Source organism: Eretmochelys imbricata, chromosome 1, assembly GCF_965152235.1.
Source record: "Eretmochelys imbricata isolate rEreImb1 chromosome 1, rEreImb1.hap1, whole genome shotgun sequence".
NCBI lineage: Eukaryota > Metazoa > Chordata > Testudines > Cheloniidae > Eretmochelys > Eretmochelys imbricata.
In genome coordinates, this window is record NC_135572.1 from 317,917,690 (window position 1) to 317,945,335 (window position 27,646).

General features: G+C 41.9%; 1 protein-coding gene across 1 annotated transcript in view; it reads right to left on the bottom strand.

Annotated features, from left to right (window-relative positions):
• Positions 1-17,626: 17,626 nt before the first annotated feature.
• Positions 17,627-27,646, bottom strand: part of ATP6AP1 (ATPase H+ transporting accessory protein 1) — an 89,520-nt gene continuing 79,500 nt past the window's right edge. The window contains exons 10-11 of the mRNA XM_077807837.1: positions 22,094-22,331; positions 17,627-17,943 (exon numbers count right to left, since the gene is read on the bottom strand). Coding sequence (XP_077663963.1) covers positions 17,734-17,943; positions 22,094-22,331 — 448 coding nt within the window. The 3' untranslated portion in view covers positions 17,627-17,733. The remainder of the gene's footprint in view (positions 17,944-22,093; positions 22,332-27,646) is intronic.

Here is a 27,646-nt window from a genome sequence, read left to right on the forward strand (position 1 = left end):
GTTTGAGGTATCAAACATTTTGGCTCCTGTTTGGATGATGTTATGCTGGGGGATGAGAGGGCGGGAAGCAGTGCCTGGACAGTCTCTGTAATCATATACTATGTGTGCAGTTCCTTTGCATTGGGAACTGCAAGAAATCTGTGCTGATTTGTTTGTAATCACTCACCAGAGCAACAATTACTTCACTGAAGACATTAACACAGTTAATTAACAGAGACAAAATCCGAATGTTAAGAGCTACAGCAATAAGCACATTTTAAAGAGGAACTTCATAGTGTCCCTGGTAACTTTCTGAATTGTATTTTCCATTTTGCAAGCTATTATTTGATCGTGCAGTGAAGTCCTGTTTGTTATCAGAGTCTGTTGCCATAGAAATGACTGAAATATCACAAGTTAAGCATTATGACCTCTATTTCCCAAACAAATAAGCTGCTTTTCCCTGTGCAAAGGGACTGGAAATGGTACTTAGGCTGCTCTCAGATCTGCTCTCCATTTTCCAACTGCTCTGAGCAATGTGGTTAGCTTGTAAACAAACAGGAAGGACAAGCTTGAAGGTGCAGCCTTATTGTATACAAAGAAGTTGGAGTTTTGGCCATTGCAGTCATTTGGAGCCCGATTCTGCCACACCCAACACATGCCGAGTAGTTGTCACATTGGAATCACTAAAGAAGAGGGGCAGAATCTGAGCCTTAGGACGTGGTTGTGGCCTTCATGAGCAGAAGGGGTGAAAGTGAAGCATGAGTATGCTCCACACCCAGCCACAGGACCAGCTCTCTTGTCTAGTGTGAAACAGGGTGGGCCCCACCTCCTCTAAAGAGGAGAGTGTCATTGTAAGTGTTTACTTAGGAGTCACAACATTTGAGCAAATGGCTACCGTGCCGCAACTGCTGGATCTGCAACTGCATGGATGTGCACCTTGTTCCCCAGGAACGTGAGCAGCAAGATAAATGCAAGGTGGGACATCACTGATTCCTCATGGTGAGACAAAGATAACTGTTTCCCAAGAACAAACACTACCTTGATCACTTTCCTGTGAAAGTAGATGCTTTATGAAGAACAAAAACGAGCTGTTTAAAAAGCTTGACTTTATTCTTATGCTCCATTTAACACCAAACTCAGCCATACAGATTTAAGTTTTCAAGGCCAGAACCATTCCCGGTGTTTGAAAATAGCTACATTTTCCTGATTTATTTGGGCTGAAAAGCAGATAGCTTCTATGCTCCTATAGAAAGGGAACGGAAAAGGGGAAGAAATAAATGATTACTGCATTTCCTTTTTTTCACTGGAAGCTGTTGTTTTTTTAAACACACTTTCTTAGCATTTTGCATGTAAAATGAAGATCAAACACAGCCATTCTTCCCTGCATATTGCACAGTTTTCCTGTTTCTGATTTTCAAACCACACCTACCTGGGTAAAAGGAAGTTGGAATTGTGCTCACTTTTCAGTATCAGAATTCCTCTGCAATGCATACAAATAAGAGGCACAGCAATTTCCATAAGACAAAGAACTAGGGCTATATCCAGCCACTCCTCCCTTCAGTTACACTGCTAAATTGTTGACAAATAAGCAGTGGTTACAAGAGCTTCCTTATGTGGTGAGCCTAAAAGACTAAAGTTAGGCCCTGACTTCATGGTCTCCCGCCATACCAGCTGCAGCTGTGAATTTACAAGTTAAGCAGAGTTGGGTTTGGTTAGTGATTTCATGGCACATCTCTAAAAAACAAGTAGCTGCTGTAGGAAGGTGTGCTGGGGACTGGCACTTCTCCCTGAGTCATTGCTGAACCACTGAGCTGCAGACATAACCAAATTTCTTCTCACAGAAAAACTATGGCATTTTCGACAGTGTTAGCCCTAGTATCTTGGCCAAATTTTTCCTGCCTGTATTCCCAATATGGTCTCAGCAGCATTCTGTATTCACCCTATGTCGTAAACTACTGCCTAGTGTTACTGCATGCTGATAAACAATACGTTATGTTCTGCCCAAGAAGTAGCCGCACTCCAGTGACAGCTGAAGTGATTTCTCCATCTATGGTTTGCAAAGTTTTTTGGAATCTTTATGGATGAAAGGCCCTGTATTAATGGAAGGTATCATGTCACAATTGCCATCTCACTCAACAATATATCAAGATACGGAGTTCCTACATAAGTATATTTTTGTTTCATAACATTAAATGTATTTAAGATGGTTGGTTAAACTGAAAGCACCGCAGGGTGGAGACTGGATCTTCTCATGGCTTGTGCAGCATCAAATTTGTTAAGCATTGTTGCTGCTTAACAAATAAGTAATAATAATAGAATATTTTTGCTTAGAACTCTAACATGCGGACTTCATTCCTCCTCTATGTTCTTAACGCCCTTGCATACCTATATGTAATTTATAACCATACAATTATAACTCAGATGAAGATCTGTAGCAAGGTCCTCTGATTTGGACCCAATATACTATAATATCATTTTTGCCAGTAATTTTGATGGTCATATGCTTTCTCTTCACAGTGTTGGTGTTGCAATAAGAAGTTTTCCAAATGACAATCAAGTAGCATAGCAGTGGAATTCAGTCCTAGTGTTGTGGTATGTGCATTGCTTATTAGATAAGATACAAATTTTGTTTAATGAACAACATGCACAGTCATGCCTAATCCTTGAAGTGAAGCCTTTGTCTATCTCAGATAAAGACAGCAATGTGACTAACGGGTGTCCTTAACTTGTCTGATATTGTGATAAGAGTAATTAGCTCCCGGGAATTAATCAGTGGCTTTACAACAAACAGCAGGGAGACTTCTCATGGCACATGAACATACATTAGTCTCTCTTGTAATCCACACACTGTGATTTATGTGATCTCTTAATCTAGGAAGAAGTTTAAGTGTCCTGCAATGGGAAATCTGAATAGTCATTCTGCAGTTCTTATCCAAACTATGCTTAGTCCTGCCATCAACCCCCACTCAAAGTTTCCTTTGACTTCAGTGGGAGATCTGCACATGCACCTACAGCAGAATCAGGCCCAGACTAATATTGCAACAGGTGGAAGCTTTCTGTTCCCAGACAAAGCTGGTATAATAATGTCCCTCTCTCTATTTTAAAAAAAGCATTTTCTCCCTTTAAGTATCTATATCTCAATATTTAGCTGCAAGCGCAATATGTAAGTCAATAGAAGGCAATAAAACATTAAGGGCTAAATTTTGCCCTCACATACACCCAAAGCAGCCCCAGGGAAGTCAGTGGGGATGTACTTAAGAACGGCCATACTGGGTCAGAGCAAAGTTCCATCTAGCCCAGTATCCTGTCTTCTGACAGTGGCCAATGCCAGGTGCCCCAAAGGGAAAGAACAGAACAGGTAATCATCAAGTGATCCATCCTCTGTCACTCATTCCCAGCTTCTAGCAAAAAGTCAGTGCAAGTCAGTGCAAACTCTGACACTTCACTCATAACTGTGAGAGCTAGAGAGCGTTTAAAAACCCTGACCTGCTGCAAAGTTCTGGGGGGCAACTCAGACTGGTAAAGAGTTACGTCACCTTTTACCCTGTAACCCTGAGTGCCTTATGATGTCTCACCACTGACACTCTCTGCTTAGGCTGTCCATGGGCAGCAATAAGCATGCCCTTAATGTCTATATCAGGAACGGGCAAACTTTTTGGCCTAAGGGCTGCATTGGGTTTCTGAAATTGTATGGAGGCCCAGTTAGGGGAGGCTGTGCCTCCCCTAACAGCCAGACAAGGCCCGGCCCCCGGCCCCATCTGACCCCCCCACTTCTCACCCCCTGACAGCCCCCCCGGGACTCCTGCCCCATCCAACCCCCCCTGTTCCCTGACGGCCCCCTGGGGACCCCTGCTACATTCACCCCCCCCGCGCTCTCGGTCCCCTTACTGCCCCCGGACTTCCTGCCCCAACTGTCCCCCGACGCCCCATCAACCCCCGCTCCTTCCTGACTGCCCCCCTGGGACTCCTGCCCCATCCAACCACCCTTTCTCCCTGACCGCCCCTGGACCCCTCGCCCCTAACTGCCCCACACCACCCCATTCAACCCCCCCCTTCCTGACTGCCCCATCCACTCCCCCTTCTCCCTGTCCCCTGACCACCCCCCACCGCCCCATACAACCCCTCCTCTCCTTCCTGACTGCCCCCCTGGGACACCTGCCCCCATTCAACCCTGGTTCCCCGCCCTCTGACCGTCCCAACCCCTATCCATGCACCTGACCACTTCCCGAACTCCCCTGCCCTCTATCCAACCCCCACCCCCTGGCTCCCTGCCTCCTTACCGCACTGCCTGGAGCACCGGTGTCTGGCAGCACGGCTGCATCAGGACAGAGCACTGGGTCAGGCTGGGCTCTGCGGCCCCGCCGCCCAGAGCATTGCGCCACGCGGCGGCCTGGCTGCGGGGGAGAGGGGACAGCCTCCTGGGCCAGGAGCTCAGGGGCCAGGCAGGACGGTCCCATGGGCCGGATGTGGCCCGCAGGCCATAGTTTGCCCACCTTTGGTATGTACAGACAGCCCTGGTTCAATGCTTTGGATTCAGGAGCCTGCCTGCAATACCAGACTTCCACTGGTCTCTACCAGCCTTGGTTAACCACTGGTAAGGTGACGCTACACTCTCCCCAGTCCCGAATTTTCCCAGAAACATGTGTTCTGCACTCTCCAGCCCTCCCCTGGACAGTTTAGATATTAAAGATGTGTTGCTCTTGTAAACAGTCAATATGCAACAGTTTGCTACTTTATTTGGAATTACCAAGCGGTTCAGTTTAAACACCACACTGGATTATTTAGATCAGTGGTTCTCAAACTTTTGTACTGGTGAACCCTTTCACATAACAAGCCTTTGAGTGTGACCCCCCCCTTTTAAATTAAAACCACTTTTTAATATATTTAATACCATTATAAGTGCTGGAGGCAAAGAGGGGCTTGGGGTGGAGGCTGACAGTTTGTGACCCCCCCATGTAATAATCTCATGACCCCCTGAGGGGTCCCAACTCCCAGTTTGAGAACCCCTGTTTAGATTAAAAACAAAACAGTTTAACTAAAAAGAGAGAGAGATCTTAAGTGGGTACAGGTATTAGGTATTAAAGTCAGAAACAGTTACAAGAGAAAATGATAAAATGCTTTCTAGCAGCTAAAACTTAACAATCTAGACTTGGTTGAAGGTAAAATCCTTACCACACATTCCCAGCAACATGGCTAACCAAATTCCCAGGTCAGGATCTTCCCCAAAGTCAAAGGGCAGGTTCCTTTGCCTTCTTAGGTGAAACAGAGATGAATTAGGAGGGTTTTGCCCTCTCGCTTTTATAACTTAGTTACCGTTTGAAATGGATTTTCCTGTGGATTGCCCTAAATGAAGTTCATTCCAGCTGTGAGAAAGGAGACATGAAGTCTCCAGGTGAAAGAGGTTCCATGCTGTTGTTTGCTAAAATGCAGATCAATCTGTTCCTGCCCCTCGTCCTTGCCAAATAGTGGCCAATTGACATGTAATTGCCAATTACCTTTGATGACACCTGGCTAAAGGCATCAGCTTGTCCTTTGTCTTTGAGAAACTGGTTTACTCACTCCCCAGATTTGTCTGGTAAACACAATGTAATCATAATTTCAGTTTACGTTCCGTGACTCTTAATATGCATTTCACAAGAATATTAATAATCAGTGTGTTGCTAGTTTTAGATGATATCTCACAAGGCGTATTTTGCACAAAGATTATTACAATAATGTGTAGCGTGTGAATATAGGGGTGCTTTCGGTCACACCTCCATGTAACCAATGCAGTGACATCTGCAGACAACCTGAAACAATAGCTCTAAGAGGTGCAAGTTTCCCTATCTAGCTCACTGGAGTGAGACGCAAGACCCCTTACTCCTTTACTGCCACACTTGCCTTTCTAGTAAGGGAGAGGGACCCTCCAGATGTTACCATGAAGGGAGTGGGCTCTTGCTCCCCTCCTGGGAAGAAAGGGATTACAAATGCTGACAACTCTGCCACTCTGAGGGGATGGGACCCTCTGTCACTATCATAATAAGCTGGAGAGTGAAGCCGTGGGGCCCGGGGAATATCAGTGTCCTTAGAGACCTGGATTGCCTTAATCTCATCCTGGTTGTATCCCAGCCCCTTTACACTGCTTTAGGAGTATAAGAGGGTTGAAAACCCAGAAAACATGGATCTATGTTGCCCCAATTTCTTGCAGCACATGGCATAAGGGTATGCTGGGGGTGGGAGAGGGCCATGGCTTGAGTGCATTACCCTCTGGATCATCTCAGATGTGGAGGGCTCACAAGGGTCTTTGCAGCCAAGCATAAATTAGAGCAACGTTGAGGCTGCTCTAAACGACATAGGCAACAGAAATGTATTCTAGTCATGTAGAGTCTAAACATTCTGAATCCGAAGTCTTTGTTCCATCAAGATCCGCTTTGAAGGTATTGTTAAGTATGATGTTCAAGAAGTCAGAAGAAAGGATGCTGAAGTAGGAGTTAGGTTCTGTTCCTGGTTCTACGCCTTGCTGTGTGACCCTGGGTGAGTCACTTAACAAATTTTTGTGACTCAGTTACCTCGTCAATAGAATAGAAACAATGATGCTTATGTATTGCTTTGAGAGCTATTAATGAAAAACAGTATATAAGGATTAAGCATTATTATTATTGCATAAGAAAAATGCATATATATTTAATTCTCCCTTCCTTTACAAAAGTATTTTACATAAGTGTTCATGCTGCTCACTGAATTCCCATTTATGTCAATGGGAATTGCACAGGTAGTTCAAGGGCAACATTAGCATTATGCTGTTAATCAATGTGGCTGTTCTTTGATTAGTTAAAGGAGTATTAAAGCAGGCTGGAAATTGGTTTAGCTTGCTTCCACTGGGCTCCCACATTGCTATGTACAGCTTTGCAAAAGGGAAAAAAAGATAAGAATTCAGGTAAATAATTTTTGACAAATAATAAAATTGATTGGGTCTATGTGAGTTCTTAAAACTCCAACTACTTTCAATAATGAGAATTCAAAAACATACCAGAACCTGGATCCATAGAGATGTCCAGCCAATCAAGAGTTAGGAACCTATATTCAAACAGGAAGCAGATGGAAAGTCTCAGTGAAGTTGTAAAATCCCAGCATATATGGGCTCTAAGCTTCAAGTAACTTTATCAACAGGAAATCAAGAGCAGGTGCTTCTTTCTTGGACTGTGCCTGAAGTAAAATCTCCTTCTACCCACGCAGGACGGATATTAAGAAAGCAATGGGCCCAAACAGGTAAAGTGAGAGAGACTGCACTTACATACCAGAACAGTAGGGAACCACCTCTTGGCAATGTCTTGCAACTCTTTTCTGGTAATTTTTTCAGGCTTTTCATTTTATGAAATCTCATTTATAAAGAATTATCCCTTTCATCTCTGCCCATGTTAGTAGCAGGTTCTAGTGTGGAATGAATTGTTCTGAATGGAGAATCGTTATCAGTATAATAACAAAGGGGTCTGGGTTCCTTCCTTAGAAGATTTTGAAACACCACGGGCAATCAGTTTAGCTGGTTGAAACATTTTCAAGTTTATTGACAAAAAAAGAACACCGCATTTTCCACAAAAATGTGTTCTGTTTTTCAGTCAGCTCTAGTTTTAAGCCATTCCAAGAAAGAAGTTGCATGAAATCTAGTTTGCATTGTAATCGCAGAGCCCACTGCAAAGTGTGGCTGTGAGGACTGTGACATGCCAGGGATTTACAATGTGTGCTCTGTGTCCCAAAAGTTTGGAGGTCAGTACTATACGCTCTCTAAGCACGAGGCTCTACAGACTATGGCCTATGAACACCCACCTAGTCCAAGCACGTAACAGAACTCTTTTACTCGGGCTGCCAGAAATAAAGGTGCAAACACCCTAAACACAGAGGCTCAGTTGTTCAGAGGCTTCAACAATGAGGAGAAACCCACTAGCTCCCAATGAGGCCCCAAGAGATAGGGCTTGTTCTAGGGGTGGGAGGCCATGGCAACTTCCAGGGAGCAGCATACCGAGCTTTCCCCCCACCCCCCCTTGTTTTGTTTTGCTCTGGTATAATTGGCTGTCTATGTTTTTTGTTTGGGGGCTTTTTTTTTTCTTTTGGTTCAACAGCTCCAGGGGGACCCTGAAAACATTTTCTGTCCTGTCTGGCAAAATAGCTAGGGTGGTTCCTGCCTAAGGGCAGTCCAGTCCAGGGGTTTGAAGGTAGGGGTTTGAAGGTAACAGAGTCTCATGTGTACTCCCTAGACATTATTATTTGTTATTTGTATTATCATAGCACCTATGAGCCCCAGTCTTGGACCAGGACCCCATTGTGCTAGGGACTGTACAAACACAGAACAAAGACAGTCTCTGCCCCCAGAGAACTACATTCTAAGTAACACTGACCATCTTCATGCAAGCTGCAGCCCTGTATCCTCTCACTGAGGCGACTGCTGGCCTCTTGTCAGCAACCTGAGGGTTGTCTCTGTCCATCTCTCGGCTGTCCTGTTACAGCTCCTCAGTGCCTGACCTTCGCCTAGCAACTGGCTTCCAGGTAGCTGCCTCCAATCTGCTACTCCTGTTCTCACACAGCCTCGGTCTCCTACTGACCTGAGAGTCTATTTTGCCTGTCATGGAAAGATTATGGATGTTGCATTGGTGCCCAGTGATGAGCTAGCTAGTTCATTACGGTATTATTTATCTCACACTCTACCCAGAGGGAAAAGGGGAACTTACAGCTGCAATCAGACTCCTCTTCTCCTGGCAGAAAGGATGGGAAGCTGATGAGCCGGCAGATCTTCCTTTAGCATCTGCTTAACTTTAAGCATGTGAGTAATCCCACGCAGTTGTTATTATTTGTGATTGTTTACTGATTTTCATAAGAAAAACAACAAAAAGTGCAAAAACGGTAAGTGACTTACAGCTTGTCTGTGTTACTGTGACAGGGGACTCTACTCACTGCTAGGACTGCGCCACCTTCTGGCAGTTCTGGGGATTAGATCTGCCAGGCCTATGACCCCTCCTGTGGATGCAGTTATACTCTATCTCTTCCTCTCTCTGCAGCCCCTCTCTTGTTCCAGGAACTGCAGCTTCTTCTTTGTGACTTAGCCTACCGCCAAGTCACTGTGTGGTTTCCCCTTCCAGGGGGCACCAAAGTCCTTCTGCACAAACAGTCTCAGGTAGTCTCCAGCACTGCACTGATCGTGCCATTTCCCCAGTGGTCAATAGGGGAACCCGGGCCTGCCCACCACTTCTGGGTTCCTGTCCAGGGACCCTCTACCTGGCAACTGTGATCTGCTTTCCCTCAGACCCTGGTGCTCCTTCCCTGGACTCCTTCTTACAGCTTCTGGTTCCCTCCCAGGTGTACCAGCTCAAACTCCCTCCTCCCAGGGAATAACTACAGACTACTGAACCCTGTAGCCTCAAATACATCTCTCAGAGAGAGACAGCAGATGACTTCCCTGTAGCCCCTTTTCTGTTGCCAGCTTCCTGGCTTCATAAACACAGTCTAGCTCTGCCCCCCCACAGCCGGACTTCATTAGCGAGTTAGGCCTTACCACTCCCTGGTTTTCCTCCAAATTCTGCCTATAGGTTAACTGGCCTAATTTGCCTCTTGTGTGGGTCGACACCTCATAATAGTTTCCCAATATCCCACATTTCACAGGCTAGCCAATAAGATTATGCATTACAACTTTACAGCTCATCAAAGCTGCAAGACCAAAAACTAAAAAATCAGACAGTATTACACAGACATAACATGTTAAGGTGGGGCTAAAAACAAGCAAGCAAGCAAACAAAAGGCATACACAAATAGTCAAAAAAGGGAAGAGGAGACGAGGAGGAAGAGGGAAGGCGGGAAAAAGCAGAGAAGTCATGTGGAAGAGAAGTCTGGCATTAGTTGAGCTATAACAGCATTATTTAGCCAAATGTATCAAGAAATGGGGTCCAAATTTCTTCAAATTGACATAATTGCTCTCTATGGTGATATGCTATTCTTTCTTTTGCTGCTAACTCAGACAGGTCAGAATACCACTGTTCTATTCTTAGCATAAGCATGCTCCTCCATTTTTGTAAAATCACATGCTTGGTAATCATTGCATCCTGCAGAAACCCTAGTCTTTATGATGGAGGTGAACCCATAGTAGTAGGTACATAACCTAGGATATAATTTTCAGCTGAGATTTGATTGCTTGAAGTCAAGCACTATTTTCAGGCCCACATCTCGTACAACTTCTGTGTCATCCAATTCATTTTCAATAGACTCTTTTGCTGTGTCAGGCATAGCCTGAGATCCACAGAAGCATGGTTAGTTAACATTCATGGTTAGTTAACATTAGTTAACATAATATGCTCTGCCATTGGGATTCTGTCAAAGGCTCTGATAATTCCCCTTCCAATGCTTTAATGAAGAACTCCAAACCCATAGAGTTCTTACTAAAGCACACATAGTGGACATGGGCCTGGGGAGTTTATGAAGCATTTCCAAGCTTCCCAGTAGCTCTGGGGCCTTTGGAAGTCCTAAGGCATCCAGACGAAACTGATACATTAGCAAGTGTCTTAGTTGTATATACTACTACTCCATGAGGGTGGCAGGTTATATCATTGCTTTAGTATTAGAAAAGAGACTTCATCCTTGACTAATTGGGAAATCCATACGATGCCCTTGTTCAGACATTTCTTCCAAATTATAGATTCCTCCCCCGCCGCCCCCATTTTACAAGTCTGGGTTACCCCAACTAGGTGCTTCTGCATGATGGCAAGGATGAAATTTGTCCCTTTTTGCTCAGACAGTCTAGATCCTTTGCAGACCCACTGCTGTAGGCACCTTATTTTTCTCAACTGGAAAAAAAGAGGAATTGATCAGAGCTTTAGGGAGACTTGGATACATTCATATGTATCCATTTTCTACCCAGGTGGGAATAAGAGTGTTAGCATGCTGAAACCAATTTTACATGTGTGACATGCTAAAAGCATAACAGTAATTTTATAGGTCTGGGAACCCAAAGCTCGCCTTGGCTATAGGGAGCTATATTTTAAGTGATACTTGTGGGCACTGACCAGGCCCCAACAGAAAGGCTCTAATAATGTTATTACATTTTCTAAAATAAGGAGAGACATATAGAGGTAGGCTGCTTAGAATATAGAGGAGCCTAAGCAGAAAATTCATTTTTATTGTATTATCCCTTCCCCACAGGCTCAGGATGAGAAGATTCCACTTATTTGTATCACTAATTATTTGAGAGAGTACAGGATCTAAGTTCACTAGTTTGGTAATGTTTCTTGGTACTTTTATGCCTTGGTACTTAATAACATAAATTTTCATATAGAAATTCCACTGAGAAAAAGCCCCATTACCTGACAACTGGGAAATTTCCAACAGTTCCAATTTTTCCCAATTTATTTTATAATCAGATATTGCTCCAGATTTTTGAAATAGTGATAGGAGGGCTGCAATATCGGTTTCTGGTTTGGAAATATACAAAAGGGCATCTGGCCCTCACTTCATACTCTGTGGAACCAACATATATGCCTCAGATATCTGGATGAACCAGTTTTGCTATTGCCAGGGGCTCAAGAGCCAAATCAAAATGTAATGGAGACAGCAGGCACTCTTGCTTAGTATCCCTGAAGGTTTCCATGGTCACATGGTTGGCTGTAATATGAGAGGTGGGTGGGTGGATCCAGGGTCTGAAGTTGGGTCCAAATCCAAATTTTTGTAGGGTAAACCTACATTTTGTAGGGTAACACATATACCTCCAGTCTACACTATCAAAGGCCTTTTCTAGCCAATGCTAAAACAGCCTGTTGGTTTGGGATGATCATATTTGACTGCTACACTATCAATAAGTTGTCAAAGGCTACTGGAATCACAACGGCCTCTATCAAACCTAGCTTGACCAGGATGCAGGATAGAGCTCAAAGCCTTCTCCAGTCTCATTGCCAGAACTTCTGCCAGTAATCTGACATCACTGTTAATGTGAAATTGGCCTGTAATTGGAACATGGTGTGGTATATCTTCCTGGTTTAACTGATGTTAGGCCTTCCCTGAGCATAAAAGGAAGGTTGATCTCCACAAGCGACTCCAACATTTCAAGACTCTTGTCAGACAGAGGGCAAGGAAGCATCTATATAATTCAGCAGTGGAAGTCATTGGGCCTGGGGACTTTCCCCACTTTCAATTGCTATGTTTAAAATTTTAAACTATTTCTATTTCTTTGTTTTATTTTTAATCATAAATATAGCATTTGTCACCAGTGGATCTCAAAAGAGGTCAGTATCATTATTCCCATTTTACAGATGGGAAAACCAAGCTAGAGAAGTGAAGTGTCTTGCCCAAGGTCACCCAGCAGGCCAATGGCAGAGCCAAGAATAGAATGTAGTTCTCCTGAGTCTCAGTACAGTGCTCTAGCCCGTAGGACACATTGCCTCCCCCTTAATATTTTTATTTTTTGATCTTTGCCTGTTTTTGATTCTATATGATTTTTTTTAATTGCGTTATTGTAATTTTCTTTTTTTTTTAATAATTTAAAATAACTTTATTTTAATCTCTGCTGATTTCTATTATTTTTTACTTAAACCTTCAACTATTTATATATTTTAAAGAAAAACTTCTAACTTCTATTATTTTTTAAAAGATACCTGTTTATACACCCCCCCCCCCATATCTATAACTATCTATATACACAAACTTTCTAAGGATTTGATCTAGTGCCTATTAAAGTCAACAGAAAAATCTTCCATTGATTTCAATGAGCTTTGGATCAGATTCAGGTGCTCCTGTCCTCCAGATAAGTCTAAACTTTTCTTTTACTGGAGGCATGCCAAAATGGGCATGTTTTCACAAGTAAGTGGAAACAGTATGAATTGGCGCTAAGCTGTTTTATGCAACCAGAAATATGTAGGCCTGGGATGCACCTGATATACCTCCCACTTTATCGACATGAATGTTACTTGGCAAAAAAGTTGTCTCCTCATGTATTAATGTTGCCATCAGATATACTATGTTGCTGGAATTTCCTTATTAACAATGCCAGCCTAGGAGACGTTCCAAGGAACTGTGACTGTTAGGCACCGATCTGGGAGTCTGCTCTGTCCCCAGTACCAGGCTCCACTCTGGGCAAGCCTATTATGCTTTGCTGGTGAGGGTAAGGTAGGGAAAGAGCTTACACTCTCATTTCCCTACACTGCTGTGTAGGGCCCCATAATAACCGAACCCGTACAGAGCAAAGTCTGTTCCAACCTCTTGTTGGTTTTAAGTAAAAAACATGACAAACTTGTTTTCACAGCAAAGTCAGTTTTTCATAATTATCTTGCTCTACCCTGCTTATCAGTTATACCACCAATAATTTGGTCTCTAAATAGTCCAAATTTATATGAATTTGTTTTAAAAAAGGTTACTTCCAATTTTCTGTGATGTCACCCAGCAGCCTGTTTCTTGCAAAGAAAACTTGCAATCCTCAAGTGATATTCTTGTATGGACAAAAGCACATTACACTTCTAAGTTTTAAATGAGAATTTGCAGTTGCCTTTTGCTCCTGTGAGAATTCAATGTAGGTCTCCAATGCTGCTGGATCTGCCCCTTGAAGCAGTGTGGAGGATTTCACCCTCTTCGGTTTCTCTGCAATGCCATTTGCTTCTAGGAAAATCTGTAAGCACTGCAACCTTTCCTTCCTTGTATTCAGGAGGATTCATTTTCCACTCTTTTGCCAGAGATTTAGTTTTCTCCTTATTCAATATAATAAAGATGTGAAACACAGAATTGCTAGTAAGAGACTGTTCTTTATTTCCTGGCTCCTGTCATATGACATAGGCCAGGGTTACAAAAGTTTAGACTCCTATCACATGACAGGGGGTGCATTCTCTGTTACACAAGTGATATCAAAACCACCACAAAAGAATGAAAGTGTTAATGCACTAATTTATTTTTACCATCATAACTTTCTTTAAAAAATTCTTTATTGCAAATAATTTTCCATGTTTATTCTAAGACCAAAAACGAATATTTCTGTGGAAAGTTACAAGAAAATTAGTTGCTCTGTTTTAGAGTATGATGTGAGTATTAAAAATGTTATTCATTCAGACATCAAACTTGCCATGGAATTAGTTCTCACTGAAGACAAGTGGCTTTTGTAATATTTAGCAATGTACTCAGTAGTCAGGTTGCCTGGTGTCAAGGCTGATTCCCCACTCTGGCACTTTGAGTGCAGGAAGTGGGGGCCCGCAAGGATTCTAAAAATTAATACTGGCCACTCTGGGTTTGTATTAAACTTCCAAGGTTCCAGCTTTACTCTGACCTTGGATGGGTAGATGCTGCCACCACCCAAGTGCAAAACCCCTTTGAGAACCCAGGAAGGTGCACTTGGGTATTCCTTCCTGTGGGATACCTTCAAGCCCTTTCACCCTCACCCCTCTGGGGAAGAGCTGAGAAAGAAAAACAAAGTAAATCAGCTGTTGCCACCAGCTAATTAAGCAACATGTGCACAAATCTCTTAGGACACAAAAATCCAATCCTGTTCTTAAAAAAAGGTAAATTTTATTAAAAGCAAAAAGAAAGAAAACATCTGGAAACTCAGGCTATTGCTAGATTAAAAAAAAACTTACAAGGATTAAGCATCAAGAATAATGTTCTTGAGGTCCAGCTTAAAGGTTACAAGCAAAACAAAAGCATTGGTTCTGGTTTGAGCAGGGGGTTGGACTAGATGACCTCCTGAGGTCCCTTCCAACCCTGATATTCTATGATTCTATGATTTGGGGTTAGCACAGAGGAGTCCACAAGCCATAAAGAAATAAAAAGAGATAAACCTACTCGCATCTTCCTAGACATTTCCTAATCTACTTACATATCTGGGATTTTAAATGAATAGTTTCTAGATATGATACTGATGATTTTTCATACCTGACCCCAAGTTTCTTATAGCATAGTTGCTCTGTGTCTGCTTCTCCCTGAGAGCAACAGACAGACAAAAGGGAAGTCTTGTTTCAATTTTAGAAAGTTCTAGCCTTCCCATTGGCTCTTTTGGCCAGGTGCCCACTCACTTCTTTTTACCTCTGCATCGCAGTGAGACTTTTAACCCTTTACAGGTAAAGCAAGTAGAGAACAGCTATTAAGAGGAATTTTATAGCTAACTGGCTGGCTGGGTCCATAAAAGGGAGCTACTCCCCACCCCCTTCATTTACCACACCTGGAGAGAAGACACAATATCTTTATGAATTGTACAAGCATTCAGCTCAGTCTTAATGTGTTCAGGCTTCTGAATACATATTTTGGAAGTGGATTAAGTGAATTCACTAAAAGGTACTCAATTTGGTTTAAGAGTGTCAACAGAGGAGCTAGTGTAGAATAGCTCTTGGGCTTTAAATTCACACCCCAGCTTACTTCACAAGAGCCTCCTCCTGTAGACAAACTACAGCATTAACATAATGTTATCTCATTTTCATAGTCACTGCAATGCTACAACTTGATAGCTCAAAAGGGAGAATGTTAAGGAAGTTACTTGCAGCCAGCTGAGTCAATGTTAAACATAACTGGTACTGTCTACACTGACTGCAAGGTTGAGTTTAACATTGCGTTGAGTTTAACATTCAGGGTTGGCATTCTAACAAGATCTAATTTTCTAGTAAAGACTAGCCCTAGACCACCACTATTCATTGTGATACAACATTATATAACATTAGATTTTGAAAAACTTTCCAAGGTCACTTGATTTAGGTTATGTCTACATTGCGCACCTTAGAGCTGTAGCCACGCCATTGTAAGGTGTACAATGTAGCCGAACGAGGGGTGGTAGCTTCATCACCAGGAGAGCATCTCCCAGTGACAATGCGCTGTCCACACTGGTGCTTTTCATCTTTAAAACTTACGTCATGCAGGGGAGGGTTATTTTCATACCCCTGAGCTATGGAAGTTTTAACGACGAAAGTGCAGTGTAGACATGGCCTTAGTCTATTATTTATTTAGTGTATACTTGTCTGGTTTTCTCAGGAGAAATCTGCTAACAAGACACAATTGATCTAGAGTGATTATGTTGCACCTTCAACCAGGTGCTAACTGCATTTGGTAATGCCGATGTATGTAATGATCCCACAGTTTTTCACTATATGCTGAAGGTTCTCCTAAGAGATCTGTTTTTGAAACCAAAGAGACTATCTAGGAATCCTCAGAGATACACACATTTGCATTTTTCTACAATAAATGGCTTGACATATTTCTGAACAACAGCAAGAAAGATTCCCCTTTTGGAACCTTACAAATAGGTTTTCAATTTTCAACAAATCCTTTGCAGGTCTCTTTTAAGGCTGGAATTTTCAAAGGCGTTTAAGGGAGTTAGGCAGCCAAATCCCATTAAAATTGAAATGGGAATCAGGCACCAAACTCTCATTGGCTTTTACCAACCCCAAACTAATTTTTTTCTTCAAATATGACAAAAAGCATATTTTGCAGATGACAGGGTAACGTTATTTTAATCTCTGTTTCCAATATTCATTTTTAAATATTCCATTCCCATTTAACTTTAGTTTCTAGCAATAATTCAGAAGTTGCGTTTCTGTAAAGCTCCTGCCATCTCTGAAGGGTAGTCTGAATAATGCTGTCTTTTTTTTTAAAAGGTAAACATTTTCAAAACATGCTTCCACTTCATTTATGTATCTCTACCACTTTCCCAGCTGTTACTCACACTGCCAAAATAAAATACATATGTCAATTGTCATCAAAAACTTCACCTTTTTGCCTCTTGCGTAATTAATATCTTTTTTTTGTGATATTCTCTATACTTAACGGAAAAAACTTTAAAGGAGACTTGAGAAGTTTCAATAGACAATTTCTCAATAAACCCTTTGTTTTCTAAGATTATCTCCAAAATACCATGGAAATGTCTTTTTTTAAAAAAAAAAAAAACAAGCACCCAACCTCCTCCTCTCCCCAAGAATAATGAATCTTCTGGAAGTTCTTACTGTTCTTTCTAATGGCTGGCTAGAATCATGACTGCCATTGGCTTCACCTCAGGCCTCTAAGGGTACATATACAGTGGGATAAAAGAACCGTGGCTTGCCTGGGTTAGCTGACTCGGGCTCATGGGTCTTGGGCTACAAGGCTATAAAACTGCAGTGTAGACATTGGGGCTTGGGCTGGAGCCTGGGCTGAGACCTTCCCACCTTGCAGAGCCTCAGAGCCTGGGATCCTGCCCCACGTCCAATCACCTACCCAATCATCTACACTGCAACTTTTAGCCCCTCACCCTGAGCCCTGCAAGCCTGAGTCAGCTGACCTGGGCTCTGAGACTCGATGCCAGTGGCTTTTTAATCTCAGTGTAGACTAACTCAGAAAACTGTGAACAAATGGGTAACAGCTGGCGGAATTATCAGTGTTGCCAGGAGTAAGGTTCCCTTTCTCAGGAAGGATTTCATTGTCCAGATTTGTTGGAGTTTTACTAAACCTTTCTGTTACACTAACTGCTTAGGGTACATTCACTATAAAGTGGAAAGAACATAAAAATCGTACATCACTAATAAGTAAGGATATAATTTACTCATGGAGGTCACGGATTCCATGATTTTAACAAACCTCTCTGACTTCTCCAGCTTCAGCCCCCCCCCTTCCCCTGATGGTGGGCTCGGGCTGTCTGTCCTCCCCCACCCCTTATTTTTAGTAAAAGTCACCAACAGATTGTAGGCTTGTGTGAATATTTGTTTGTTGCCCGTGACCTGTCCCTGATTTTTACTAAAAATAACCATGACAAAAACGTAATCTTACTAATAAGAAACGTTTAAGCAATGTCAAAACAATCCATTGCTACTCTGTTTGAGGAACTGACAGAGCTTGGCCTTTGGGATCATCAAATCTACTGTTTGTTGTGAGCTGCATGATCATGTGGATTCCATAGGTCAGGATCCATAATAAAACTATTGACGTCACCAAGCCCATCCAGATTCCAGGGGAGAAGAAAGATGTACAGTCGCTTGCGTAGGAAAACCGGTTATTCTGAATATTGAAGCCCTGAATCTGAGAACAAGAAAAAAATAGGTGAGCCCAAATGAATTTACACAACAAAACCTACTTTTAAGATCTGTATATTCACTACAAAATCTAGGCCTGCAAAATACTGTGTGCCCTCAATTCCTATTGAAGAGGCGTGGGCACCAACTCCTTTTCAGCATGATTTTTCAATTTCTCTCTCCTTCCAGGAAATTTCAGATGCATGACAGTTATTTGTTTTACAAAAAGGAAGTTGTGCTTCCAAACTTCAGAGACTTGGGAATATTTTAAAGGTAAAATTCCAAGGGAGGCATGAGACCAATGTAACTTAATAACTGTTTCAGATTTGCCAACCTAAACATTCAAAAATCAAGAGTTGGGCTCCCAAAATCATGAGGTTGGCTTAAAAATCATGACATTTAAAAAAAAATAATACATTTGGGGTTCTGTTTATTTTATTTTATTTCGGTGTTTGAGCATTAGGGTGTGTTTTTAAGCTTTTTTCCACAACTCTGAAAGCTAGAAACTTACTTGAGGAGTAAGGGAGGGAAAAAACAAGAAAGAACTGAGATTCTCACAGATTCACATGACTTTGGGAGATGGGGCTTTAAGAAAAACATCAAATATCATAAGACTTTTGATAAAAATCACAAGAGTTGGCAACACTGTATATTTTTGTGAAAGTTAGTTGTTTGAATCATCTTTCCCCACCATGCAGATATAAACAAGAAAGCAGAATTCCAAAGATAGCTAATATATTTTGCTCTGTATATAATTATCTCTATGTATGTAATTAGGAAATACAAACTTGCCATAGAAACAGCAAAATGGACATACAGGGGGACATATCACTACCATTCATTGACCTGCCATGAACTACGTTGTGATTTTGTAGTAGTAATATGGTGTTTGTACTAGAAATGCTTAGGTTTCCATATGAAAGAGTGATTTGGATTTCTAGCTAGTAAGAATGAAGTCTTTGTCCCTTTGGTCCATATGCCTTTCGTGTCCCCAATTCATCAAGGGATGATGAGGGTGGAGCATCCCCCAGAGAAGCCGTTTTTGTTTTATTTTTCCCAGGGCTGTATTTAATAATTTTTAATGAATGTGAACACATTTATAAAATAATTGCTTAGTGAAAAATAAATAAAAAAATATTTCACAGCTCTAGGAGGCAGATTGAGTTGCAAACCTTTGCAACCCAAATTATCTGTAGTGTTTGGAAATGTGCATGCCCTGTCTCTCATTCAGTTACTACAGTGGCTTGCCAAAATGATGGTTAGTGCAATTCTGCATGATCTGCAAAACTAGAGCCCTGTAGAGGTAAAGACAATACTGGAGGTACCAGCATACTCGGACCTCTTTCAAGAATTAAAGACTGTTCCCATTGTTACCATAGCAGTTAACTTGTTAATACTGACTGCTTTGCACTATATCCAATTGTATGTTTCTGACTCAAGCAGGATTATGGAAAATAAACATTTGGGTTGGGAGGCTGAGTTTGTACACAGCTTTAGTAAGTGATGCGTTTGCCTGGGCATTTCATCGTTAAGCCACTGTTTAGACATCACACCAAAGCTGAATGGGAGTCACACAATATGGTTTGAAAGACTGACTGAAAAAAAGCAGATGATGCTTCATGTCATTTTGGTTCTCAAAGGACTGAACTTCTGTGAAACAATACATGCTTGTTACCATTCTTCCAGGACATTCTAAGGTACTTAACAGAGAGATCGATCCGTTTTTACTAGGGCAATTAAATTTGTTGGCGCTACAGCCAGGAAGACTGAATTTTATTGTATGTGGTAGTAGTATTCCTTATTTAAGCAGGATTATGCCTAGCAAACCTTTAGGTGGGAGCTTTAATTATACATTCTTGAAATGCTATGTTTACTTTTAGGAAATAACTGTTGTTTATTTCATGTTCTCTTATTGCTTTTCTGATATTTGATCACTACTATGGGGATGCTGTTGGATCCCAGCTGGCAAATAAAGATGCAGCTCCCTGCAGATTTGCCACCTGTGTAGGAATTAAAAATACATAGATACATAATCCTAGTTAATTTTTATATAAATTTTTTGATAAGGATTCCAGCCTACTGTATGTTTAAATTCTAGTGTTTCAGTTAGTATCATTGTTATAGGTTTGCTTGTTCTGTATTTACTAGTTTTTATTTTTAAAATGAAATTGTATTTTGTGCAGTGTATTGTACATTTTGAATGGAGTTTCCTAATCGTTTGACCTTTAACAAAACCTTAACGTAGGTTTGTTATGTAGATTGTGTGGGGTATCCTCAAGGGCAACATATAAAAGCTGAGGTTTGAAATAGTTTAGCCTTGAAAATCCTAAAATTCCTGACTTCAGTGTCTTGAGCATTTGCCCTGAGCAAAAGGGGCTACTAGCAAGTCTGACAGACACTGAAGAAATATGAAAAGCCTGGATGCAGCTTTAGAAACAACAAAGAGCTTTCATTTAGTAGATTATACAGACAGCATTAAAGGGAAAGGAGGAAGCATTTGGTAAAAGGAACCTCAAAATTCTAGAACAGTCATTCCCACCATTGATCTATACACTGGTGCTGGTATTTCAGCCATCTGTGACTGGTACAGAGTAATGACCAGATTCTGTGCTGGACTCTGGACTGCAGTCATTGCTCACCTCCCTAAGAACTGTGCTTTTAGTGGTGCTTGAGCACTCTGAACCCTAATCTTCTGAAAAGACCTATACTGGAATTGTCAGAGTTTCACTGGATATCAGAGAGAATACAGTGAGAGGATGGAGGGGCACTGGTTGTTCCAGACAAGTCAAACAGTTGCCCAAATTCTTTGGGAACGACTAGCCTAGAAACCACAAGCTGAGAAAACTGCAAAGAGTACGGCGCATTCACCCGCTTGGGAGTTGGGTCTTCTTCATTCACTACAGCCTACTGGGAAACAGCATCTAGTGACCTTCTGAACCAGGCGCTCTGTTGTAGGGGAAGATTTGGGGCTTGCACAAAAGGAGAAGAAAGAGGGGCCTGGACATTGCTGTGATAATTTGTGTGGAACTCTGAGTGAAGTCATAACCCAGTGGCGGGGCATTAACCTCATCACACACGCCTGCTGGGGCTATCAAACCGAGAGTCAAGTTTTACCACATCATAGAAGAGACTGTTGCCATTTAAAGTGGGGTTTTGTGTATGTGTATTCATCTAGAGTACATAGGTTAGTATGTCTTTTCACCTGGGTATAGGAAATAGCATAATGATTGCTTTAATATATTTTAAAACCTTTCAACTCTTCAGTATATTTTGAAACCTGCTACCACAAGTTCTCTCCCACTTTTAGCTGTTTCTGAGACAGATACAGCTATTTTGTTTGATTTGGTTTTTTGTGTGTGTGCCCTTTGAAACAGTTTAGGTCAAGATAAAGCTACTACCCCAGTTAGGGGTATGTTACTTATTAGGAGTCCCTCTGGTAACTGGGTGGGAGTACTCAACCTCACAGATGGATCTGACATGGGTAAGAGGTACTGTGACAAGAGGGTGAGGCAATTGGAAGCTCCCTTGCATAGTTTCCAGTGTTCAGGCTCAGTCCCGGGGTCTCACTAGCATATGTGACATCCCTCAAGAGGGAGGGGGTAATTGGGTTGCAGCCTTAAAGCCAATCCCAGAGTGTTCTGGGGACCCACAAGACAAGGGGGTGCTGGTATAGCCTTGCTAGATAGACCAGGGTGAAGGAAGTCTCCTGGAATTACTCATGTCCCACTCTTTCCCACAGGTGGGGAACTACATTCACCTGTACCCCTGGGTAAAGCTGGGGGCAGTGAGAGAGCGGTTGCTTCTTGTCCCATCGAGATAACATAGGTTGGGATAGGGTCCCATTTTACAATATATCTTCTCCTATCCCCATTACCCTGATTGAGTATTGAGTACTCTCTATTGTTTTGGTTTTTTTTCCTTTCTGTGGATGACTTTATAGTGATTTGGTTTTTTTCAGTTGTTCTCATGTTATTGTTCAGAAGCTGCCTGCTTCCTCTTTCCCCTGTTGAATAGCACCCATAGTGGGCAAATAGCTTTCTCTTAATGTTTTTTTAGAATTGAACTAAAAGTACAGGTGTTATGAAAATATGCTGTTCAACACATACTCTAGCAAGTAATCGTCCCTGGAATTGCCTCTGAAATGGCAGTGCACTCACTTGGAACTCTGAAAGGTAAACCTCCCAGCTCTTTGCTCCACTGTTGGCTGGAATCAGCTTTGCACCACAGCGACTGCTGGTCCCCACCAGCTGACAATGAAATGAATACTCCGCAGGAGCAGAAATGACGGAGACATTAAATCTAGCGACCACTTGGTTGTCATGTGCAATCTCAACAGAATCTAAAGTAAACCATTTTCGAGCAGAGCCTGCATAGAACTTGTTGGTCATTAGAAATCTAGAGAGAAGAAAAACAGAATAAATAGAGTCAAACTGACATAGAAAAAGTTATAATATTCATTGGTGTGCATGCTTAACCCACAGTAGAATCCAACAGGGACCATCACTTGAAGAAGAACAGATGGCAGACGAGATTAATCATCACTAGCTCTTTTCCTATGAGACTGCAGTTAGTATCTCCTCCTACAGGAGGACTTGTCATGAGTGAAGTGACTTTGTGAATCTTGTTTTACCACTTGTTACAGTTTTGTATAATAAGCAATGTTTTCGTAATTTGAATGAGCATTTATTGTTTCATTCTGCAACGGACTGCTATAGTGCCGTATTTCATAAATTACTGGCAGTTTATAATCACTGATGCAGAAGCTGAAAGATTGTCAGCAGAACTGCATTATTTTGCAATAAATATTTTTATGGGATTTTTTAAATAAAAGTATTTTTATGAAGGGTACAGACATGAAAACCACTTTGATTTATCATAGGAAACTGTTTCTTGGTTCAGATGACTAAATGGCCATTTGCATGTTCAAATAGAATCTTAGAATATCAGGGTTGGAAGGCACCTCAGGAGGTCATCTAGTCCAACCCCCTGCTGAGAGCAGGACCTAATCCCCAACTAAATCATCCCAGCCAGGGCTTTGTCAAGCCTGACCTTAAAAATCTCAAAGGAAGGAGATTCCACCACCTCACTAGGTAACACATTCCAGTTCTTCACCACCCTCCTAGTGAAATAGTGTTTCCTGATATCCAACCTTGACCTCCCCCACTGCAACTTGAGACCATTACTCCTTGTTCTGTCATCTGCCACCACTGAGAACAGCCTAGCTCCATCCTCTTTGGAACCCCCTTCAGGTAGTTGAAGGCTGCTATCAAATCCCCCCTCACTCTTCTCTTCTGCAGACTAAATAAGCCCAGTTCCTTCAGCCTCTCCTCATAAGTCGTGCTCCAACCCCCTAATCATTTTTGTTGCCCTTCGCTGGACTCTTTCCAATTTTTCCACATCCTTCTTATAGTGTGGGGCCCAAAACTGGACAGAGTACTCCAGATGAGGCCTCACCAGTGCCGAATAGAGGGGAATGATCACGTCCCTCGATCTGCTGGCAATGCTCCTACTTATACAGTGCAAATTGCCGTTAGCCTTCTTGGCAACAAGGGCACACTGTTGACTCATATCCAGCTTCTTGTCCACCATAACCCCTAGGTCCTTTTCTGCAGAACTGCTGCCTAGCCACTCAGTCCCTACTCTGTAGCGGTGCATGGGATTCTTCCTTCCTAAGTGCAAGACTCTGCACCTGTCCTTGTTGAACCTCATCAGATTTCATTTCACCCAATCCTCTAATTTATCTAGGTCCCTCTGTATCCTATCCCTACCCTCCAGCGTATCTACCACTCCTGCCAGTTTAGTGTCATCTGCAAACTTGCTGAGGGTGCAATCCACGCCATCTTCCAGATCATTAATGAAGATATTGAACAAAACCAGCCCCAGCACCGACCTTTGGGGCACTCCACTTGATACCGGATGCCAACTAGACATGGCAGCCTGAATTTATACCTGAAGGCACAATTCTCTCACTCTAGGTATGTTTATAACCCCCATCACTAAAATATGACCACTTTTAAGGTATTTTAAAATAGAAAAATATTGAGCTAGTATGGACATTTCCCTCCTTTGGTGGACCTGCAAATTTGTACCATGTTGCATTCAGGTAGTCCAGTTCTCTCATATTAAATATATTCGCTGTGTCAATTGTGTTGCTATTGGAGATTTCACACTTTTCTCCTTATTTTACCATGCTCAGTATTTTAATTCTACCTAGTTTAAATTAATGTTGTTTCCAGTAACTTGCAATCACAGAGTCCTTGGGGCTCTCCGCTGAGGGTGGCTATAAATTTGCGTATTCTAAGCTGTCTGCCCACCATGAATATTAGATGTGGACTTTGAAAATTTTAGGTGGTGTTTAGGTGCTGCTGAAATAGGTGCCAAACAAATCTGTAAATACAAGTTACCAAAAAACCAAAAACAAAAAGCACATTCAAAATAAAATATGTGTAGGTAGTAATTTTTGTAGTAGATAAATAGGTAGCAAGTAAAATGGACACCACATATCAATTGTCTGACTAACAAAGATGATATGGCTGAAGTATCTATGTGAGAGCCAAAAATAGTCCTTATTGTGAGCAGGAAACACCTTATTATAGTAGATTCACGTCATGAACAGGAATTGAATCCCTTCACAACATTTTTATTATTTGTTGTTTGTATTACAGTAGCACCTAGGGGTCCCGGTCACACACCAGGACCCCACTGTGCTAGGTGCTGTGCAAGCACAGATTACCCTGAACTATGTAAGTCACTTACTGTAATCACTATTAATAGAGCAACTGTCCAATAAGAAGCCCCAAAAGACCAAACAGGGCCACACCTTTCAACAAAACACACGATCAGTTAATGAACACACAGTACTTGAATTGTTAATTCTACATGACCAATACCAACACCAGCAATAACTAAGTAATATTTGTAAATGGGTAAAGGCTAATGGATCAACTTGACCACTTGGACGTGGTCCTTCAAGGTATGCAACATCCTCTCCACCCCCGAATGGCCAGCCAGTTCTGCTGGCCTGCGCATGAGTGAGGTTGCAGTCACGACTCCGCCTACTCACTGCTCCTCCTTACCACACCTCCTTTGGGTAATGTGTATCCCTACAGGAATAGCAAGGAAGCAGTCCCTGCACTCCTATGGGTACAGGTATTGCAATTCTGTCCAGCCTTTGCACAGGCTGTGCATAAAATGGAACAAGTTTCTTATCCCTCTGCTACTGTTTGCTCCCACCCAAGGCTTGGCAGAATGTAGCTCTCCTTTAGGAGTCATAACTCAACAACCAAATGAACCAAAGTGATACAGAATGGAGAGGAAGGGGAGGATGTTTTATAGATATTTATATGGCTTTTGATGCAGTGCTTAGAAAATAGCATTGTTGGAATAAACAAGGTGAACAAATGGAACGTATTCCCAAGTCATGGAAGATAGTCCACAACAACTTCTGATTCTTGTAAACATGCACTATTATTTGTATTGCAATAGTGCTGAGAGGCCTGATAAAAGATTGGGACTGTTCAGACACATTTTAAGAGACAGACAGGAAGCATCAAGATAATCAGCTTTGAAATATCAAGGTTTTTGTATAAACCAAGAAAAATGTTTAGTTGCACTTAAAATAAACCAGTCTTACTTATAGCTTGGAGGATGACCATCTCTCAAGCTCCCAGATTAGTTTCCCAGTTCTAAATTCTGTCCTCTCTTAGGTTACCAGAAGCCTTTCTTTACAAAGCTCCATGGAGTAGGCCACCAGCTTCTGACTGAGAATTCTTGGCTCACTATCCCATCCCTTTAAACATGGGCAGCAGAAAACTTCAGTGAGGAATTAACGTCTTACCTTTTGGTGGTACACAATGAAACTGTTCGTAGTGGAAGACAGAGACACTTTAATACTTGATTCAAGGATTCAGTTAACATGGGGTTCTAATAATCATTAAAATATAGTTCTATTGGGAAAGTAGTCAACCACCCGTTTTGTCCCTCAGATTTCAGATCAGATTTTCTCAGCGTAAGGTTTTCTTAACTGCGAGTCTTGAAAACTCAATCCAGGATCTGAGTGTCAAGCTGAGTACTTTTTTCCATGCATCCATCACCTTTAATAACAATTCTGCTGGCCAAATTATGTCTCCACATTAACCTCCTTCAGCCCTAAGTGTCTTTGAACAAGTTGGAATTTAGTAAATAAGTCTATTTATGATCTACAAGAAGGAACAGAACAAGTTTGACACTCATATCCTAGATTGAGTTTTCAGGACTAGCAGTTAGCCTCTGTGGGGCTCAGAGGAGTAAAATGAAATAATTCTCTTTTTGTCAGTGAAGTGAGCAGATATGATTTTGAATATACACAGACCTTAAGAATTGTTGAGGTAGCATGTGCCATTTTACTTTGTGGCTTTTCAGAGAAAAACCACACTTTGAACTGTAAATAAAATTATCAGGAGAAACCATTCTCCTTAGTGGATGTCCCGTCCCTTTTTTATTGTCTGTCTCAATTTCTTCTTATGAGACTACAGTCTCTCTCTTATTGCTTGGAAGAGCAAAAAACTTCTTTTTAACAATGCCTAAATAAACATGCCCTAGATAATCCCGTCGTATTAGCTGTATGCTGAAGTTTAAAAGACCTTCTGAAATTCTCTAAATTCTGTGGTGGTCACCCCTCTTTCACTTATTGTTCTACCTGAGGCTGTTCAGATAGAGGGCATCAATGTTTTATTATATTGTTGCATGTTTCTATGAGTCCTTTTCTCACTGTATTAATAGCTCTTAGAGCCACCGTGGAAGAGAATGTAAGCTTTGTAGTTTAATACCCTTTCTAATTCTATCCTATTTTCATGTACCTTAGATGGGGCTTGCTACTTTGTTTTCATGCTGCCAGCCAATAATTTCAGTTCTGCTTTCAATTATTTACTCTATCCAATTATTTTCTTCCCTTAGATTTCATCTCCTTAGGCCATCTCCTAAAATGTATCCCAAACTAATTTCAGGTGAGCTATGTCCTTATTTATATCATAGAATTGTTAAAGCCAAATTCTGTGCTCAGACACGTGCACGCAACTTCCACTTCACTGGCAGTTATCCACAAGCCTCCAAGATAGGATTCAGCTGTAGGTTTCATAGTAACCTTTCAAGCACAGGCAGACCCAAGATAGTGCCAAAGAGGAGATCTAAGGAAGGTGGAACTTGGGTGGAGGGCAGTGGCTCATCCATTCCTGGCAGCTTGTGGGGCTCCTCTGCTGGAACTCCCAGTGTTTGGATCTCAACAGTATGGGGTAAGCATAACTGGGGAGAAGCCATTGTCAATACACCTTCCCGATTCACCATTTCGAACATTTAAAGTTGGGTTTTTGTGTAAGACAATGGGTGTGCAGCCAATTAACCTCCTAGGAAGCTGTGCTGCCATAGGGGATAGGTCTGGATTCATGTAGCTGCACTTTGTTGTACCCATGGATGCTTAAGATCTGTGGGGTTTGCATGTCACAACCCCCTTCTGCTCAGTGACTCAGAAAGGAAGCCCTTGGAGGGAGACATTGAGGAAATTCTGTTAAGTGATCCCTTTAGGGTATCCTGTGGGCTTTCTCCTCTTCCATAGGTTCAATAAAGTGGTTGTCTCATACAGGGCTGTGAACATGTAGTATAAGTAAAGAACAAGGAAGCCTTAGGGCTTGTCTACACAGTGAGTTAGTGCATGGCAATCCAGGATGTGAATCTAC